Raw genomic sequence first — 15,756 nt, forward strand, 5'->3', positions numbered from 1 at the left:
TCTCTCTCTCTCTCTCTCTCTCTCTCTCTCTCTCTCTCCCCCTCCCTCTCTCTCCCTTCCTTCCTTTCCTTCCTTCCTTCCTTCCTTCCTTCCTTCCTTCCTTCCTTCCTTCCTTCCTTCTCTTTTGTTTTCAAGACAAGGTTTCTCTGTGTAGCCCTGGTTGTCCTGGAACTCACTCTGTAGACCAGCCTGGCCTCAAACTCAGAAATCTGCCTGCCTCTGCCTCCCAAGTGCTGGGATTAAAGGTGTGTGCCACCACCGCCCGGCTCCCTCTCCCTCTCCCTCTCTCTCATTTCCTAATTTATTTTATGTGCTTAAGAGTTTTGTCTGTATGCATGCATGCGTACCACATATGCTTGGTACCCACAGAGGACAGAAGAAGGCATAGGATCTCCTGGAAGACGGTTTTGAGCCGCCATGTGGGATGGAATTTGGGTCCTCTGGAAGAGCAGCCTGAAACACCATCTTCAGACCTCTGATGGCACAAGACATGCCCATGGCACACACACACACACACACACACACACACACACACGAGCAACAAAACCAACCAAACAAACAAACAAACAAAACCAAAGTGGATCCATATTGGCTGTGCCTAGCTTGATTTGACATGGCTGTGCACCCTTTTGCAGAAGTAAAACTTTCTGCCTTGTCAGAAATACTTTGGATCCTTTGGTCATTTTCTCCAGATCACAGACTAATTTATAACAATAGCAAAACCTTGTCTCAAAATTAAAAAAAAAAAGTAAAAAGACACCTGAAAGACAGGCACGGTGGTCTATGCCTGCATCGCTGCATTCAAGAAGCTGAGGCAGGAGGATTGCCTTGAGTTTATGGTCAGCATCCTTGGCTATATTGTGAATTGCAGGCCAGCCTGGGCAAGAGTTAGGCACTGAGCAGAAGGAGGGAGAGGGAAGGACGAAGGAAGAAAAGGAGAAGGGGGAGAGGGGGTGAGAGAGAGCTCACGCGAGCTAGAGCGGAAAGCATTGGAGAAACTGCTCTTTCTCACACACGCATGTCCTTGGTCGTGTCCTTAAGGGTCAAAGTGTTACCAGACCCGGGAGGTGGTGGCATGCAGCGCGTGGTTGCATCGGCCCCGCCCCCAGCTCCGCAGAAGGAAGACGTCCGTAATGGCGGTGCGTTGGGGCATCGTGTCGGCTGGCTTAATCGCCAGAGACTTCACCACCGTGCTGAGCTCACTGCCTCCCTCGGAGCACCAGGTGCACCTCCCTTAGAAAACGCTGGGTCTGAGGGAGGGTCCGTGGGTCTAAGGAAGAGTCCCGAGTCCGAGGAACGAGGGAGTCCCCAGTGTGCGGGAGGAGAGTCCCTTGGTCTGAGACAGGAGTTGACTGAAAAGGGGACCCTTCGTCTGCCCTCCAAGGCCACAAGAGACTTGTTTTCAGCTCACTCCTCCTCTTCACCCCAGACTTGTGAAGCTGAGATACTTGAGGTTTGCAGGGGGTGGGTATCGGCTGCTGGGGTGCGAAGCCATTGTGCCGTCGGAGACGGGATCCTGGGCTCACGCACAGGCTCCCTTTTCCTCTTTATTCATTCTTGCAATCTACCAATCGCAGCCGAAGTCTGGCCTTCCACCGTCCACCTTCCTCCCCTCCCCGACAGTGATCTCTTCCCTAGCCGCCTTGGAGGAGGCTGTAAGCTCCCCATTGCAGCCCCCTCCGTTGCCCTTCTACTTTGTCCTCCACATCATAACCCTTTGAATCCAACACTAGGTGGTAGCAGTAGCTGCGAGGGACCTGAACCGGGCGGAGGAGTTTGCACGGAAATACAACATCCCCAAGGCCTATGGCTCCTACGAGGAACTGGCCAAGGACCCAAACGTGGGTGAGTGGCTTGGATGACGGAGGTGGGGGCAGAACTAGGCTTCTCACCTGTGCTGTGGAAATGGCACCACTATAGATGCACCTGACTCCGGGGGTGGTCTTTGGAAAGGCTCAGGTTCAGCCTGGGTAGGAGGCAGAGTTAATAGGAATACACGGGACCAGAGACCAGCTGAACGATATTAAATGTGCTTACATGAGACAAATGGCTATGTAGCCAAGGCTATGTTTTAGGTATTTCACAAGGCTAGAATATCTGGTGAGGATCTATTCACTTGTTTCTTTTGCAGTACTGGATATGGAACCCAGGGCCTCCCACACTTTAGGCAAAGGCTCCACAGAGCTGTATCCCAACACTTTTGTTTGAGAGAGGGTCTCACTGTATAGCCCTGGCTGGTCTGAAACTGTATCATGAAGACCAGGCTGGCCTCAGATTTCACAGACATACACCTGCCTTGGTTTCCAGTTTCTAAGTGCTGGAATGAAAGGTGTGGGCTAGCCTGTCTAGCCCCTTGGGTTTTTGAGATAGGCCTCACTATATAGCCCAGGCTGGTCTCCAATTGGTTGTCCTCCTGCCTCAGCTTCCCAAAAGTAAAACTGTCTTTTGCTACTTTGCGGGTTCTTCCTTCTTCCGCCCTTCTCTGCCTCTTTTCTTCCACCCTTTCCACCCCTAACACTAGATAAGAGAGAAAACATGGACAGAGAAGGAAGAAAAGAGACCCCTGAATAAAGTCAGGGTTGGAAGGAGGGGTCTGGGGGGGACGGTGTCTGGGGGGAGGTGGGGAGGGGGAGGACGGTGTCAGTAGACTACTTCCTGCTGATCATGGGCAAGCTGGACCTTCCCCGTCAGAATATCTAGAATGTCTTCTTCTTTCCTCTTTGTGCATGACTACTTTACAAACCCCAACCAACAACCCACCTCTGGGGCTCCAGCATTTATAGGCCCCCTGAAAAGTTGCCAGAATTCCACATGTTACACAACCACATAAACTATCTTCAATTGGCCAAACCACATCTTTGCTAGAGCATGAGGCAAACCATAGTCAGCTGCTGGGGACATTCTGAGCAGCCCCATAGTCCCACACCTGGGATTAAAATGAAAACATATTCTTATATTTCTGTGTTTTGTAAAGAAACCAAAATTTCCAAATTGTCACTACACGAAAGTTTGGCGATCTCTTCCCCACGAGAACACTAGGACTCTAGTCACAGCCTTGTCCCTGAACGATGGCGGCCAGGCCTCTTGCTGGCCGTGCTGCTGACCTTCCCCCCTTTCTCCCTCCAACCCTAGAGGTGGCTTACATCGCCACCCAGCACCCCCAGCACAAGCCGGCGGTACTCCTCTGCCTGGCAGCAGGCAAGGCTGTCCTTTGTGAGAAACCCATGGGCGTGAATGCAGCAGAGGTTCGGGAAATGGTTGCCAAGGCCCGTTCTCAAGGTGTCTTCCTTATGGAGGTAAGCCTGGAGAGCCCCTCCCCCATCCATACAGTACCATCTGCCAGTACCAAACATGGTTGCCCAGGTTTGCCCACAGTCAAAATACACTCCCCCCCACCCCACCCCCATACACACACACACACACACACACATACACACAAAAGGATCAGAATCTCTATGACACACAGACCACATATACACACACTCACACACACACATACACACACACACACACAAACACACAAAAGGATCAGAATCTATGACACACAGACCACACACACACACACAGACACAGAGACCACACACACACACACACAAAGATCAGAATTTCTGTGTTGGCCAGGATATAACATCTAGTCACAAACTCAAGTTCATTTCTCCCCACTTGAAGGAAAAGTATTTATTTAGAAAGCAAGAAAACCAAAGAAGACAGAGGCCATTTTGCTTAGGGGCTGCTAGCGCAGGAGAACTTACCTAGGGAGTCCCGGGGAGGTGTGTCAGGCACAGCCGCAGCTCAGGAGAGTCCCGCGGGCCGCGTGCGGAGCTCAGCTTTCCAGATGCATTCTCGCTGTTGCTGCTCCCTGAACCTGAAGAACCCACAGATAAGAACAGTGACTCAGCCTTCGTAGCCTCTCCTCCCAGGAAGAGTTAGACGCGGACGGACACAAAAAGCTTCCTTCTCCCGGAGACCAGGAGATATCTGGAGATAATGAAAGGCTGCTTTTTCAGAACTCCACCCCCAGGACAGACAGGGGAGGTAACATCCGAGGCCGGGGAGTCTTTAACTCATTACGCGGCACCAGTTATCTACCGCAAAGCTAATGGGAGACTCAAAATTTACCACCAAACTACACACCTTTCAAAATAGTGATGAAAAGGACTGGAGAGGTGGCTCAGCGGTTAAGAGCACTGGCTGCTCTTCCAGAGGTCCTGAGTTCAACTCCCAGCTACCACATGGTGGCTCACAACCATCTGTAATGGGGTCCGATGCCCTCTTCTGGGGTACATGAAGACAGCTACGGTGTACTTATATATAATAAGTAAATATATTTTTAAAATAGTGATAAAAGCCCCTTTATATTAGAGTTATTCATTTGATTTAATTTGCCATGTGTCTATTTGGTGCCCACAGAGGTTGGAAGTTGGTATCGGATCCCCCAGAACTGAGGTTGTGAGTCCCGTGTGGCTGGCTGGTAGGAGGCAAACCTGGGTCCCCTACAAGGGCAAGGGCTCTTAAGCACTGAGCTGTTCTCTCCGGCCCCTAAAATCAGGGACTGTTTCTAAAGTCAACCAAGAAGAGATCCGTCGTTCACCTCAGCACTCAGGAGGCAGAGGCAGATGTCCTCTCTGAATTGGAGTCCAGACTGGTTTATACACCCAGAGCTACACAGCGAGACCTTGTCTCGAAAAGGAAGAAGGAAGGAGGGAGGGAGGGAGTCAGGCAACCAACTGAGAGGCACTGCAGAGATGCTGGCTTGTAACTCAGTGGGGCAGAGGGCGTGCCTGGCATGCGGGAAGCCTCGGGCTCCATCCACAGGAAGCAGTGCTGCAGCACTTCTGCCATCTTGGTACTGGGAAGGAGGCAGAGGCAGGGGGATGGAGTTTGGGGCTGTCCAGCATGGTGGTGAGCGCTTTTAATCTTAACACTCAGGCCTTTCTGTTCTAAGACAGACAAGTTCCAAGATCATGTCTCAGAGAGAGAGAGAGAGAGAGAGAGAGAGAGAGAGAGAGAAGGAGGGAGAGGGAGAGGAGGAGGGAACAGCTTTAAGGCTGGAACTGGAGAGGTGGCTCAGCGGTTAGGAGCACTCACTGCTCTTCCAATGGTCCTGAGTTCAATTCCCAGCAACCACATGGTAGCTCACAACCATCTGTAATGGGATCTGATGCCCTCTTCTGGTGTGTCTGAAGTCTGCTACAGTGTATTCATATACATGAAATAAATAAATTCAATCATTTATTTAAAAAAAATAAAAGAACACTGGCTGCTCTTCCAGAGGACCAGAGTTCAGTTCTCAGCACGCGCGCACACACACACACATACACAGCTCACGGTCACCTGTCACTCCAGTCTTGGGGGTTTTGATGTCCTTTCCCGACCTTAGGAAGGGCGCACATGTGTATACACAGAATCACAAATAAGATAAAACTTTATTAAAAAGTGCCAGGTTATCTTCAGCTTATAAAGAGCTGACCTATATGAGTCCCTTTCTCAGAAGGAAAAAGAAGTCACCGCAAAGGGAAGGCAGCGGGGTGACCCAAGGGTGACACTGCCATAATCCTTAGCAAATGTGTCAGAGTTTGCTCAGACTGTGGGACATGCTGTGGGCTTCATGTTAGATTCTAGGGGAAAGAGAAGAGACAAGGTTTGGAGAGAGGGAGAGAAGAATCTCTTTTTTTCTTTTCTTTTTCCCTCCTTTCTTTCTTTCTTTCCTTCTTTCTTTCTTTCTTTCTTCCTTCCTTCCTTCCTTCCTTCCTTCCTTCCTTCCTTCCTTCCTTCCTTCCTTCCTTCCTTCCTTTCTTTGGTTTTTCGAGACAGGGTTTCCCTGTGTAGCCCTGGCTGTCCTGGAGCTCACTCTGTAGACCAGGCTGGCCTCAAACTCCCAGTGGTCCACCTGCCCCTGTTTCTGTCGGAGTCCAGCCTCGACACAAGATCAGAGTTCTCAACTGGAAGCAGGGATATCTGGAAGGCGCATAATAAATATATACAGGCTACTTTTCCCGTACAAGCTGACAGGAAAAATTTCAAGGCTTACAATCTCTCTCTCCTCTGTTTCTCTCTGCTCTTTCTCTCTCACTCGCTCACTCGCAGCTTGAGGCCCCACACACTGCTTTGTTCCTGTGTGCTTTTTTCTGGAACTCCCACACACACAGCTCACACACACCACACACTCTCTCCATACACACCTCACATTCTCTCTCTCTCTCTCTCCCACATTCTCTCCACACACCGCACTCGCTCACTCGCTCTCTCGCTTTTCTTTTTTTTTTTTGGTTTTTGGATTTGGGTTTTCTGAGACAGGGTTTCTCTGTATAGCCCTGGCTGTCCTATTTTTCTTGCCCCAGTGTTTTATTGATACTCCATAAGCATGTAGGGGGAAAAAAAGACATTGTATAATCATTGCCAAATCAAATGCAAAAGAATAACCACGCCAGGCAGTGGTGGCGCACTCCTGTAATCCCAGCAGAGTGAGTTCCAGTACAGCCAGGGCTATACAGCGAAACCCTGTCTCGGGGGAAAAAAAACAAATCCAACCCCCCCCCAAAAAAAGTATAACCACATCCCACAAAGAATCAAGAATGACAATTGTTCCCCAAAGTTTCAAGCTTCCTCTACTCCCAGGCCTGTGGCCAAAATAATAATAATTGCAAACTTATCATTATTTAATCTTTAACTTTTTCGGAGCTCAGAGCTCCAAGGTCAGCTACTTGCATTTTTCCTGTGAAGCTCTAATGATAAATGACATGGGCAAAGCTGCCAGGCAGTGGCCAGAGAGAATCAAGCTAGCTCTTAGCTCAGTCGCTCCGCTAGCTGTCTGCTTCTGTACACTGCACACAATGACTCTCCTAGGAGTCCCAGTGCTTGACTTAGCTTTACAAGGATAGAATTTTATGCATTCTATATTTGCTTATCCAGGAACCACTCTTTAAAAAAAAAAGATTATTTATTGTATGTAAGTACAGTGTAGCTGTCTTCAGACACTACAGAAGAGGGCATCAGATCTTGTTACAGATGATTGTGAGCCACCATGTGGTTGCTGGGATTTGAACTCAGGACCTTCAGAAGAGCAGCTCTTAACTCCTGAGCCATCTTTCCAGCTCCCCAGGAACCACTCTTAAATGTTGTGCAAAACTTATTTCATAACTTCAATAGTTTTTTCCTTCCTGAGGGTCCCAATGTTGGGCTATAATTCATTTTCTAATCATTTCTTCAAACTTTCTTTGCAAGTCAAACATTCATCAGGAACTACCATTATGCACTTATTGCATTGTTTCCAAGATGAGAGCATACAACATACACCTGGGCCATTAGGATTGTGTTGTACTGTGCCCGTATGTCTCAATTCTTAATTGTTTAAGAATTGTTACATCGGGGGCTGGAGAGATGGCTCAGTGGTTAAGAGCACTGACTGCTCTTCCAGAGGTCCTGAGTTCAATTCCTAGCAACCACATGGTGGCTCACAACCATCTGTAATGGGATCCGATGCCCTCTTCTGGTGTGTCTGAAGACAGCAACAGTGTACTCATGTAAATAAAATAAAAAGAATCATCACATCAAAGAACATCTAGTTTCACAGATCTCACCAGAGCAGAAGTAGAAAGAAATAGGAAAGTCAGATATAATAGAATAATTATGCACACAAAGGCCAAGAAGTCACGCACAAATGAAATCTATACAGCTGTTTTCCAGGGCTAAGGTTAAGTTGGGAACAACTGTTTTTTACAAAGATCAACCATGGGCTACAGAGATGTCTCCATCCTGGCCTACTACAGGCAGTCCCTTATTTCAGATGGCTGGTCCCCTGGATAGATGTGTGTCCTGCTTCTCAGGGTCCCAGATGCCATCCTTTTCTACAAGGAGCTGCTGCAGGCTTCTGAGATGTCTCCATCCCGGCCTGCTGCAGGCAGTCCCTGTCATGTATGCTGTCCCCAGCATGTCTCCTGAGTGCAGCGAGGAAACGCATGCCCTGCCACGGACAGTGGGCTGGGCCCTCCTACAGTGATTAAAATCAAGGCACTCCCCACAGACACACCTACAGGGCCATCAGATCAGGCAGCCCAATGTGTTTGAAGACAGCCTGGGTTTCATAATATCCTGTCTTTAAACAAAATGTGTATGTGACAGAGACAATTGATACGAGAAATCTGGAGCGATGGTCCCAGTAGGAAAGGTCAAGGAAGGACTTTGTATTGGGGGTTCTTGCTATGGAAAGAAAACTGTGTTTTGGGTAGGGGGAGCAGTGGATATCCCTCAAGACTCGGATGCTAAGGGAGGTGTGGCTGATTACCTCATACTGATGACTGCATTTCCTTGGGCTCACTCTCTGGTCTGCAGGCCATTTGGACCCGGTTTTTTCCTGCCATGGAGACTCTGAGGGAAGTTTTGGTCCAAGGAAAGATCGGAGACCTACGAGTGGCCCGGGCAGAATTGGGGTTTGATATGATATCTATTATGCCCCGGGCCACAGACTGGAACCAGGCGGGCGGTGGTCTGCTGGATTTAGGCATCTACTGTGTCCAGTTTCTCTCCATGGTCTTTGGTGCACAGAAACCAGAGAAGATTTCAGCTGTCGGGAGGATCTTTGAAACAGGTACTTTGTAGTCTCTGCTGAATGGCGGTAGGAGCGTTCTCTCTCCAATCTCCTGATCCCGCACCCCTCTCAGAGAAATCAAGTTAAACAGCTTGAGGGACTTTCTGGAGGAATTCCTTGCCTAGACACATAAAGAACTACCATTCGCAGAATCGCCAGCGGGACACACATACTTGGTGTAAGCAAGAAGCTGCCCCATGGCATTCTGGGAAATGCAGTTCAAAGAACTCATATCCCCGGGAAATGTGGGCGGGGCCCAACGTCTCTTTCAGAATCTCCTCTAACCCTTCCTGAACCTTTACCGGTTCACACAGGTCAGCTCTTCCTGGGCTCTCGAGTGATCTGAGACTGGATGGCTGCTTGACTGGTCAGATGTTAATGGGGGCGCTGTGTGAGTTAATGAGGAGTTGAAATAACTGTTAAGGCAAATGAGAAGCAGTTAAGAAATATAAACAATTGCCAGGCCTTGGTGGCCCACCCCTGTAATTCCAGCACTCTGGGAGGCAGAGGCCGGAGGATTTCTGAGTTCGAGGCCAGCCTGGTCTACAGAGTGAGCTCCAGGACAGCCAGGCTACACAGAGAAACCCTGTCTCGGGAAAAAAACCAAATCCAAACAAACAAACAAACAAACAAACAAAAAAACCCAAGAAATATAAACAATTGATTCCTGGCAGTGATGGTGTACACCTTTAATCCCAGTTTTGGCAGAGGCAAGCAGATCTATGTGAATTCAAGGCCAGCCTGGTCTACAAAGTGAGTTCCAGGACAGCCAAGGCTATACAGAGAGAGAAACCTCATCTTGAAAAACAAAACAAATAACTTTATTTTTTGTGTATGGCTGTTTTACTTCCCTGCCAGGTGCCCTCCAGCAGAGCTCACCAGATCTCTTGAAACTAGAGTTGCAGATGGCTGTGAGGTGCCAGTAGGTGCTGGGAACTTAACCTGGGTCCTGTGAGAGCAGCCAGTTCTCTTAACTCCTGAGCTATCACTCCAGCCTCCTCCTTTCTTTTGAAATAGTAAATAGAACCCAAGACCGAACATACCTTGAAAGAGACCTAACCTCATTCTTTTTAGCACTCTTTGTTGGTTATTTATTTATTTATTTATTAAGAAACAAAACTTACTAGCCTCATACTCAAAAAGACTTGCCTACCCATCTCCCAAGTACTGGGATCAAACAAAGGTCTGTGTCAATATGCTTGGCACTGTGAATTGTTTCGTTTTTTTGGGGGGTGGTGATGGTAGGGAGGCAGGGTTCACAACAGGGCTTCTCTCTGTGTAGCTGCGGCTGTCCTGGAACTTACTCTATAGACCAGGCTGATCTTTAGCCCAAATAGCCTCCTGAGTGTTGGGATTAAAGGAGTGTACCACCACCCTGCAGGTGGTACACCCTCTGTGTGTGTGTGTGTGTGTGTGTGTGTGTGTGTGTGTGTGTGTGTGTGTGAATATATCCTATGTGACTGCAGAGGTCAGAAGAGGAATGGGATTCCCTGAAATTGGAATTATAGACAGTTGTGAGCTGCCCAGTATGGGTGCTGGGAATTGAACCCATGTACTCTGCAGGAACAGCAAAGGCTGAGCTATTTCTTCAGCACTGAGAGATAATTCAGATACCATACAATTACTCCCTCAGGGTATGGTGGTTCGAGTTATCCCAGCGTTTGGGAGACTGAGTTGGGAGATACCGCGTGTTCGCAGCCGACATGAACTGTACAGCACGGCCCTGTTCCATAGGAACAAAGCAGGCCAGGTGTGGTGGCTGAGTGGGTCAGTGGGTCAGGTTGTCTACCACCGAAGCCTCAAGGCCAGGACTTGGTCCCCAGAATTCAGGAAAAGAGGGAAAGAGAGAATATTCGGCTTTGGCACATGCCTCTCTGCATGTACAACATACACACATACACACTAACAATAAATTAGAAACGTAAAAACCTTCGCTATTCAGCCTAGCGTGGTGGTGTCTGCCTGTAATCCCAGTCCTCAGGGAAGAGGATCAGGAGACAATTGTCTAATACATAGGAAGTTTGGAAAGAGCCTGCGCTCCTGGAGATTCTGTCTCAAGCAAATAGAACCCAGCAACACCAACAGAAACAAAACAACAGCACACAGGCCACGTGTCTGGCCAACCCTGGAGGAGTGTGCAGTGACCCCGGCTTCAGCCCCGTGCTGACCTGTGCCTTCTTTCCAGGAGTGGACGACACTGTCAGTGTGCTACTTCAGTTCCCAGGAGGGGTTCAAGGTAGCTTCACCTGCAGCATCTCCTCCAACCTCCCCAACACAGCATATGTGACTGGTACCAAGGGCATGGCCCAGGTGAGACCCCACACGCCGGGGCGCTGGGGACCCTGTGCTGCCGCCACTGGAGGGGATGCCTGGAGCTGGCGTAACCTCTCTTTCCATGCTTCTGAGATGCGCGCACTCATTAACAGCCGAGCCAGGGGATGGGGGTGGGGTCTTGGAAGCCACAGTCCCAATGTCCTCAGGCCTTAGGACAAACCAGTTCTTCTGGTGTATGGGGAATGGAAGTCTAGCCTTTCTGTGTGCTAAGTATATACTCCGCCACCCAGGTTCTCTCCAGCCCCGCATTCTTTCCACTGTCTGTTTCTGCTTTCCCTCTTCCTGTAACCAGACACCCGACTGAAGGGAAGGGTTATTCGGCTCATGGTTCCAGACCTGTTTCATGCGGAAGGCGTGGAGGATGAAGCGGTTTGGTCTGTAACAATGTGAGCTTTCCCTATGCTTGTTCACACTGCGGCGGGGAGGAAGCAGTGCCATGAGAAGTTTGAGTTCCTAAAAAAACAAAAAAAAAAAAAAAACAAAAAAAAAACACACACACACACACACACACAGAACCAGGAATGTGCTTGCATTTTAATCCCAGGCGTGGGATGTGCGGCTGCTTCAGACTGTCCACAGCAACCTATGATTTGTGCGGTGGCAGCCTGTGATTTTTTTCCAGCTGTAGATAGTTTCTGTGATTGTGTGATGTTTGGGATTCTGGGGACTTTTCACAGGGCCTATAAATGCTTAGGCTGAGAGCCGGGCCGGGGTGGATTGTTAGTTAGTTGCGATGATTTGGGCTTATTAAGTAGTCATGTGCAAATAAGACGTAAGTCCACCTTAGATATCCTGATGGTGAAGAGTTGCATTCTGTAGGTGCCTGCAGCTACTGTGAACTGGGTTCCTGGAAGAGAAGCTGAGGGATGGACGGGAAAGGGGCAAAAAGAAGGAGGCCAGGACAATAGTTTACCGATGAGGCCCAACTTTAATGGGGGTCAAACCATTTAACAGTTTGGGCAAGCCCCTCCCCCAGGACTCCGGGCTGAGTTCCGGGGAAGTCGGCTGGAGGTCCTTGGCTCCCCTGCTCAGGCAGCTGGGTGGGTCACCTGCTTAAATTCAGGAATTCGTAGACCTGGAGGAACAATGAACTTCACCTTCACTCTGAGCCCTGCACCCTAGGTGGAGCAGGATCCGGACTAGCACGGGAATCTATGCTCAACAAAGTCTGGGAGAAGTTCACTGTGACCAATGTCAAGTTCACTCAGCACTCCACCATAGGATAAAAATCCTGCAGTAACCTACTTCCCTATTATGCCCTAAAGTCAGATTCCTGCCCGAAGCCCTTGTCCTTGGCCAATGTCAAGTTCCTGCCTTGTGACATGACACCCCAATATGGCTCTGTACAGTGAAGATCGAACTTGCCCCAAGGAGCTTGATGGCCCTAATCAGCAGGGAGTAGTCTGACAATACCGTAGCCCCCTTTCCCCTCTGTCCTTTTCCCCCCCTCTCCTATCTAGTGTTAGGGGCTTGAAAGGGTGGAAGGAAAAGGGTAGAAGAAAGAAAACCCCACAACATAGCAAAGACAGGCTACAAAGCTGTCTGATCCCTGTCTCAGAAATTCACAACTTTCCGCAATAGCGCCACCTGCTGGAAGCCACGTGTACAAACATTCATCTGATTCTGTAAACAGCTGAGGTTCCAAGCATTATACCAGCCAAGCCTAGAACATTCTAGCTGTATGTGTGATCTTTCCAGTTGTTTCCAGCCATGCCTAGAACATTCCATTTGTATGTGTGATCTTTCTTTATAGTTGTTTCTGGACACTATCTGTGCATCACCAGAGGTCAGGTTTTCCTGGGTTTCTGGAAATAAATCCTGATTTCGGTCTGAAGGTGTGGCTCATTGGAAGACTTTGATAGCGTGTATGGTAGCCTGCACTTGATACCTAGCTGCCAAAGAAAGGCCCTGCTGGGCCGAGAGGTAAAGAGGAACGACAGCTCCAGGTCATCCTGCGCTACCGAGGGATTTCAAGGGCAGTCTGGACTGCTCAGCCAGACCCTCAAAAATAAAAAGTACAAAGGGGATCTGGAGACGCAGGGCAATGCTCTGGCCTCTGCTTAGAATCCCTGAGTGAGGGGCTACAAGCATGGCTCAGTAGCAGAGCTCTTTCTTAGTGTGTACCTGATAGTGTGTTTGATCCCCGACACTTCGATAAAAAGAAATTTTAATGAAAGAAAGCATCTATATAATAGTTAAACTGTAGAATAATTGAGCATTTCCCTGCATTTTGAGGGACTTTAGCCGTCCTGTCCTCATGTCCCAGCTGTCATCTCTGTGCTTCCATTCTATCCTACGAGTGGGCAGAGGGCTGGTTTAACTTCCAGGTCTTCTACCAGATAAGAAGGAAGATGTTGTATGGAAACTAGGTATGATGACTCACACTTGTAATCGCAGGCAGAATCAGAAGTCCAAGAGCAAGCCAGGTGGTGGTGGTGGCGCACGCCTTTGGTCCCAGAGGCAGAGGCAGGCGGATTTCTGAGACCGAGGCCAGCCTGGTCTACAGAGTGAGTTCCAGGACAGCCAGGGCTATACAGAGAAACCCTGTCTCAAAAAAACCAAAATAAATAAATAAATAAATAAATAAATAAAAAATAAGTCCAAGAGCAAACTCAGCTTCATGAGACCTTGCCTCAAAAACAAAAAAAAAAAAGTATAGGAGCCAAGATTGTCTATACCAGCCTGTAGTGCTAACACCCAGGACACTATGGTGGTAAGCCTTCATAACATGGCAGGAGACGCTCCTGTTCTTCAGGTGTTAGTATGACACGCCATTGCTAAGGAACAAACTCTTCAGCTCAGTCCTGAGCCTCAGACTAAGTGGGAGTAATGCTTGGCCCGCAGGTGCCACAGCTGGACCCTGCGTACCGCGCTGCATGTTGTCCCGGGTAAAGTCCCTGCACCATGTCGGTAGAAACTTGTTATCTTCCTCCAGATTCTCGGAACATGCTTCCCAACAGAGCTGGTGGTGAACGGAGAGCGGAAGGAGTTCCCTCCGCCTGACCTCGGGAAAGAGTTCCATTATGTAAATGGATCGGGCATGCTCTATGAAGCCAACCACGTCCGTGAGTGCCTGCGTAAAGGTGAGGAGGGGCGGAGGGCTGCACTGGGACTAGGTCTGAAGCACAAGCCGCTAATTTAGAACTACATCTCCCAGGATTCAAACCACCCTGCCTATGCCGCAGAAGCTTCTGGGAATTATAGTCTTCTTGCTGTCTGATGTTTACGACTTAGACAAGTCTAACTGTGGTCTCTCTTCCCAGGTCTAAAGGAGAGTCCTATAGTTCCTCTGGCAGAGAGTGAGCTCTTGGCTGAAATCCTTGAAGAGGCGAGGAAGGCCATCGGAGTCACCTTCCCCCAGGATAAATGTTGATGCAGCTCCTGGGGTGGATATGACATGTTGCAGGGATCCAGCCGGGCAGTGGTGGCGCACGCCTTTAATCCCAGCACTTGGGAGGCAGACGCAGGTAGATTTTTGAGTTCGAGGCCAGCCTGGTCTATACAGAGAAACCCTGTCTCGGAATGAAAGGATAGAAAATAATACAGCCTAACTCTAATGACCCTAATAAATCAGGAGTTTAAAATGCTATCTCGCTTTGTTAGAAACTAGGTAAAAGGTCACATTCCAGAGCCTGCCCTTTGTTTAGACCTAGCAGAAAGGCCTTGAATAGGTGATCCTGGCCCCATAGGGTAACTGAAAATGGGCTAAGCTTATCTTCACGCAGCTGTAGACACTATAGGAAACTAATTGGTCCACTGAGCGCGGGCTCCGATAATTTAAACTGATTGGCCTAAAAACTATGGAGTGGTACAAATCAATTGGCTCACATTTCACGGGCTCTCCATGCTAAGAAATGATTGGTTTGTGATTCGCGGGCTCTGTCGTAAACTTATAAAAGCTGTCGCAATTTGGCACTCAGGGTCCATAGTCCTCTGACCCTGCGTGGTGTACGGCTATGGAACCCAGAATTCTGGAATAAAGAAATCCTCATGCTATTGCATTGAGACCGTTTCTCGAGAGTGATTTGGGTGTCGCCTTCCGGGGTGTGGGGTGCTGGAGCACCCTCGGTTTTTGTGGGGTCTTACAGGAAAACCAACAAAGAAAGAAAGAGAGAGAAAAGAAAGAAAAGGAAGAAAGAGGAAGAAATAGAAAGAAAGAGCGAGGGGCTGCAGAGATGGCTCAGTGGTTAAGAGCACTGACTGCTGTTCCATAGGTCTTGAGTTCAAATCCCAGCAACCACATGGTGGCTCACAATCATCTGTAATGAGATCTGACGCCCTCTTCTGGTGCGTCTAAAGGCAGCTACAGTATACTTATGTATAATAATAAATAAATCTTTAAAAAAAAAAAAAGAAAGAAAGAAAGAGCGACAGAGAGAGGAAGGAAGGAAAGAAAAAAGGAAAGAAAGAAAGAGTGAATGAATCCCGCCAATGCGCTCAGTGTTGAGGTGGAACTGCTGCTGGCCCACCAACTCTCCAGCCCCTGCCAAACCATCACTCTGGGGGGGCGGCGGGGGAGAAGTTCCTCTCACTTCCACGCAATGCCCACACACCCCATGGTCAGCCATCTCAACCCCTAATCACCTGGTAGAATCAAGACTCTTAAAGCTTAATAGTTAACCAATTAGATTTATGTATCAATAAAATCACAATTTACAAGATGCCAATAAATAATTTCAGACCCAATTGATAATGATAAAGCTTTCACCCAATTATTCTAACCATCTGATAACAGCGTGTCTGCCTCCACTCTCCTTCCCGCTCCTCCTGAGAACTCTGTCTCCCAACTCCTAGCTCCACCTCCCCTTTCCTCGTCCAATCACAGGCCTCCTCTG

The 15,756-nt window shown here is 48.7% G+C and overlaps 2 protein-coding genes across 7 annotated transcripts in view; one reads left to right on the forward strand and one right to left on the reverse strand.

Moving 5' to 3' along the window:
- Tulp2 (TUB like protein 2) overlaps nt 1-4,080 on the reverse strand; it is a 34,908-nt gene extending 30,828 nt beyond the window's left edge. For 2 of the 6 annotated variants that reach the window (XM_052163079.1, XM_052163073.1), the window contains exon 1: nt 3,753-4,072. The gene's annotated coding sequence lies outside the window, so the exon portion shown is untranslated. Of the gene's footprint in view, nt 1-3,752 lie in introns of all 6 variants that reach the window. The other 4 variants (XM_052163087.1, XM_052163057.1, XM_052163075.1 and 1 more) reach the window with 3 other exon arrangements.
- Dhdh (dihydrodiol dehydrogenase) lies at nt 1,094-14,926 on the forward strand. Its single transcript, XM_052163096.1, has 7 exons — nt 1,094-1,223; nt 1,734-1,845; nt 3,133-3,296; nt 8,332-8,587; nt 10,773-10,897; nt 13,857-14,004; nt 14,185-14,926. The coding sequence occupies exons 1-7, from the start codon at nt 1,134-1,136 to the stop codon at nt 14,292-14,294; spliced, it is 1,005 nt and encodes a 334-aa protein (XP_052019056.1). The 5' UTR covers nt 1,094-1,133; the 3' UTR covers nt 14,295-14,926.
- The last annotated feature ends 830 nt before the right edge of the window (nt 14,927-15,756 follow it).

The sequence above is a fragment of the Apodemus sylvaticus genome, chromosome 1 (genome assembly GCF_947179515.1).
Source record: "Apodemus sylvaticus chromosome 1, mApoSyl1.1, whole genome shotgun sequence".
Lineage (NCBI taxonomy): Eukaryota > Metazoa > Chordata > Mammalia > Rodentia > Muridae > Apodemus > Apodemus sylvaticus.

What these genes read in the sequence shown, in the direction of transcription:
- Dhdh (XM_052163096.1), top strand. Translation starts at nt 1,134, where the DNA reads ATGGCGGTGCGTTGGGGCATCGTGTCGGCTGGCTTAATCGCCAGAGAC. An exon ending in TGCCTCCCTCGGAGCACCAG is followed by an intron (nt 1,224 to 1,733) that starts GTGCACCTCCCT and finishes ATCCAACACTAG; the next exon opens with GTGGTAGCAGTAGCTGCGAG. An exon ending in GGCCAAGGACCCAAACGTGG is followed by an intron (nt 1,846 to 3,132) that starts GTGAGTGGCTTG and finishes CTCCAACCCTAG; the next exon opens with AGGTGGCTTACATCGCCACC.